This window comes from Calidris pugnax, unplaced genomic scaffold (genome assembly GCF_001431845.1).
Source record: "Calidris pugnax isolate Ruff unplaced genomic scaffold, ASM143184v1 scaffold558, whole genome shotgun sequence".
In the NCBI taxonomy this organism is placed as follows: Eukaryota; Metazoa; Chordata; class Aves; order Charadriiformes; family Scolopacidae; genus Calidris; species Calidris pugnax.
In genome coordinates, this window is record NW_015093088.1 from 141,092 (window position 1) to 143,355 (window position 2,264).

The 2,264-nt window shown below is 63.5% G+C and overlaps 1 protein-coding gene across 1 annotated transcript; it reads left to right on the forward strand.

Annotated features, from left to right (window-relative positions):
• Positions 1–9: 9 nt before the first annotated feature.
• Positions 10–2,264, forward strand: CLU (clusterin). Its single transcript, XM_014962793.1, has 3 exons — positions 10–156; positions 268–438; positions 1,713–2,264. Exons 1-3 carry the CDS (start codon positions 10–12, stop codon positions 2,247–2,249), a joined length of 855 nt encoding a protein of 284 aa, XP_014818279.1. The 3' UTR covers positions 2,250–2,264.

Consider the following 2,264-nt stretch of genomic DNA (forward strand, 5'->3'; position numbering starts at 1 on the left):
CCCCCAGAGATGTCGGCCGCCGGCAGCAAATACATCGACACGGAGGTGGAAAACGCCATCAACGGGGTGAAGCAGATGAAGACCCTCATGGACAAAAGCAGCAAGGAGCACCAGGCCATCCTGCAGACGCTGGAGGAGACCAAGAGGAAGAAGGAGGTGGGGTGAGGATGAGGAGGGGTGGGTTTGGTGGAAGGGGGAGGAGGGGGTTGGTGCGTGTCCCCCACCCCGGGATGCGGTGGTGGGATGTCTCTGGGGGGGACCTTGCAGGAGGCGGTGCGGCTGGCGAGGGAGAAGGAGCAGGAGCTGGAGGCCACCCAGGAGGTGTGCAACGAGACCATGCTGGCCCTCTGGGAGGAGTGCAAGCCCTGCCTCAAACACACCTGCATGCGCTTCTACTCCCGGACCTGCCACAGCGGCTCCGGGCTCGTGGGCCGGCAGGTGAGTGGGTCCCCCCTGTCCATCCATCCATCCCCCCAAAAGCTCCTGGTGAGGCAGGGAAAGGGAAACGGGGGGCATCCTCGGTGGGTTTGCTTGGTGACACCGAGCTGGTGACACGCTGGAGGGAAGGGGGGGCATCCAGAGGGACCTGGGGAGGTGGCCCCGTGGCCAACTCATGAAGTTCAACCAGCAGGGCCAGGATGATGAAGCCAAAAAAAGGCAGGGAAAGGGAAACGGGGGGCATCCTCGGTGGGTTTGCTTGGTGACACCGAGCTGGTGACACGCTGGAGGGAAGGGGGGGCATCCAGAGGGACCTGGGGAGGTGGCCCCGTGGCCAACTCATGAAGTTCAACCAGCAGGGCCAGGATGATGAAGCCAAAAAAACCTGGGTGCAAGAGGGTGTCACAATGTCTGTGGCTCCACAAACCACCCAGGGCTGTGTGTTCCCCTTCCCTGGTCTCCAGAGAGACCTTGGAGCCCCTGCCAGTCCCTAAAGAAGAGGGGCTCCAGGAAAGCTGGAGGGAAGGGGGGGTATCCAGAGGGATCTGGAGACGTGGCCCCATGGCCACCTCATGAAGTTCAACCTGGCCAAGTGCGGGGTCCTGCCCCTGGGTGGGAGCAGCCCCTCTGCTGGGAGGGGGGGCTGAGAGAGTTGGGGGGTTCAGCCTGGAGAAGAGAAGGCTCCGGGGAGACCTTGGAGCCCCTGCCAGTCCCTAAAGAAGAGGGGCTCCAGGAAAGCTGGAGGGAAGGGGGGGTATCCAGAGGGATCTGGAGACGTGGCCCCATGGCCACCTCATGAAGTTCAACCTGGCCAAGTGCGGGGTCCTGCCCCTGGGTGGGAGCAGCCCCTCTGCTGGGAGGGGGGGCTGAGAGAGTTGGGGGGTTCAGCCTGGAGAAGAGAAGGCTCCGGGGAGACCTTGGAGCCCCTGCCAGTCCCTCAAGAAGGGGGGCTCCAGGAGAGATGGGGAGGGACTCTGGCTGAGGGAGGGGAGCCCTAGGAGGAGGGGGAAGGGTTGGACACTGCAAGAGGGGAGATGGAGCTGAGCTGTGGGGAAGAACTTGTTTGGTGGGAGGGTGGTGAGAGCCTGGCCCAGGTTGGCCCGAGAAGCTGTGGCTGCCCCATCCCTGGAGGGGTTGAAGGGCAGGTTGGAGGGGGCTTGGAGCAACCTGGTGTGGTGGGAGGTGTCCCTGGATGGAACTGGGGGGGCTTTAAGGGCCCTTCCCACCCAAACCAGTCTGTGGTTCTCTGATCTGTGCCTTCTCCTGCCCCCCAGCTGGAGGAGTTCCTCAACCATTCCTCGCCCTTCTCCATCTGGGTGAACGGGGAGCGCATCGACTCCCTGCTGGAGCGGGACCAGCGGCAGGAGAGACAGTTTGAGGACCTGGAGGAACGTTTCGGTTTGCTGGAGGACGGGGTGGACGACATCTTCCAGGACAGCACCCAAGTCTACGGCCGCCTCTACCCCTTCTTCCGCCCCCCCTTGGGCGGGTTCCGTGAGGTTTTCCGCCCCCCCGTCCAGCACGTCCGCCTTTCCCAGCGCGGGGGGAGGCTTTCCCGGGATCTGCATCCTTTCTTCCAGCATCCCTACCACGGCTTCCACCACCTCTTCCAGCCCTTCTTCCAGATGACCCAGCGGATGCTGGAGGAGGCGCAGGGCGGCTGGGAGCACCCGCTGGGTGGCTTTGCCACAGGTAGGGTCCCCCCCGACCACGGGGGCTTCCCAGTTTGGCTGGAAGCTGGGGTTTTACACCCAGTTTTCCCGACAAACCCCCCCTCAACTCCTCCCTCCCCCTCCTTAGGGGTTGAGTAACTTTAAGAGGATGAG

Excerpts from the sequence above, each read along its gene's own strand:
- CLU (XM_014962793.1), top strand. The coding sequence starts at position 10 with ATGTCGGCCGCCGGCAGCAAATACATCGACACGGAGGTGGAAAACGCC. Across the intron at positions 157-267 it reads AGACCAAGAGGAAGAAGGAG|GAGGCGGTGCGGCTGGCGAG; the intron begins GTGGGGTGAGGA and ends GGGACCTTGCAG. Across the intron at positions 439-1,712 it reads CCGGGCTCGTGGGCCGGCAG|CTGGAGGAGTTCCTCAACCA; the intron begins GTGAGTGGGTCC and ends CCTGCCCCCCAG.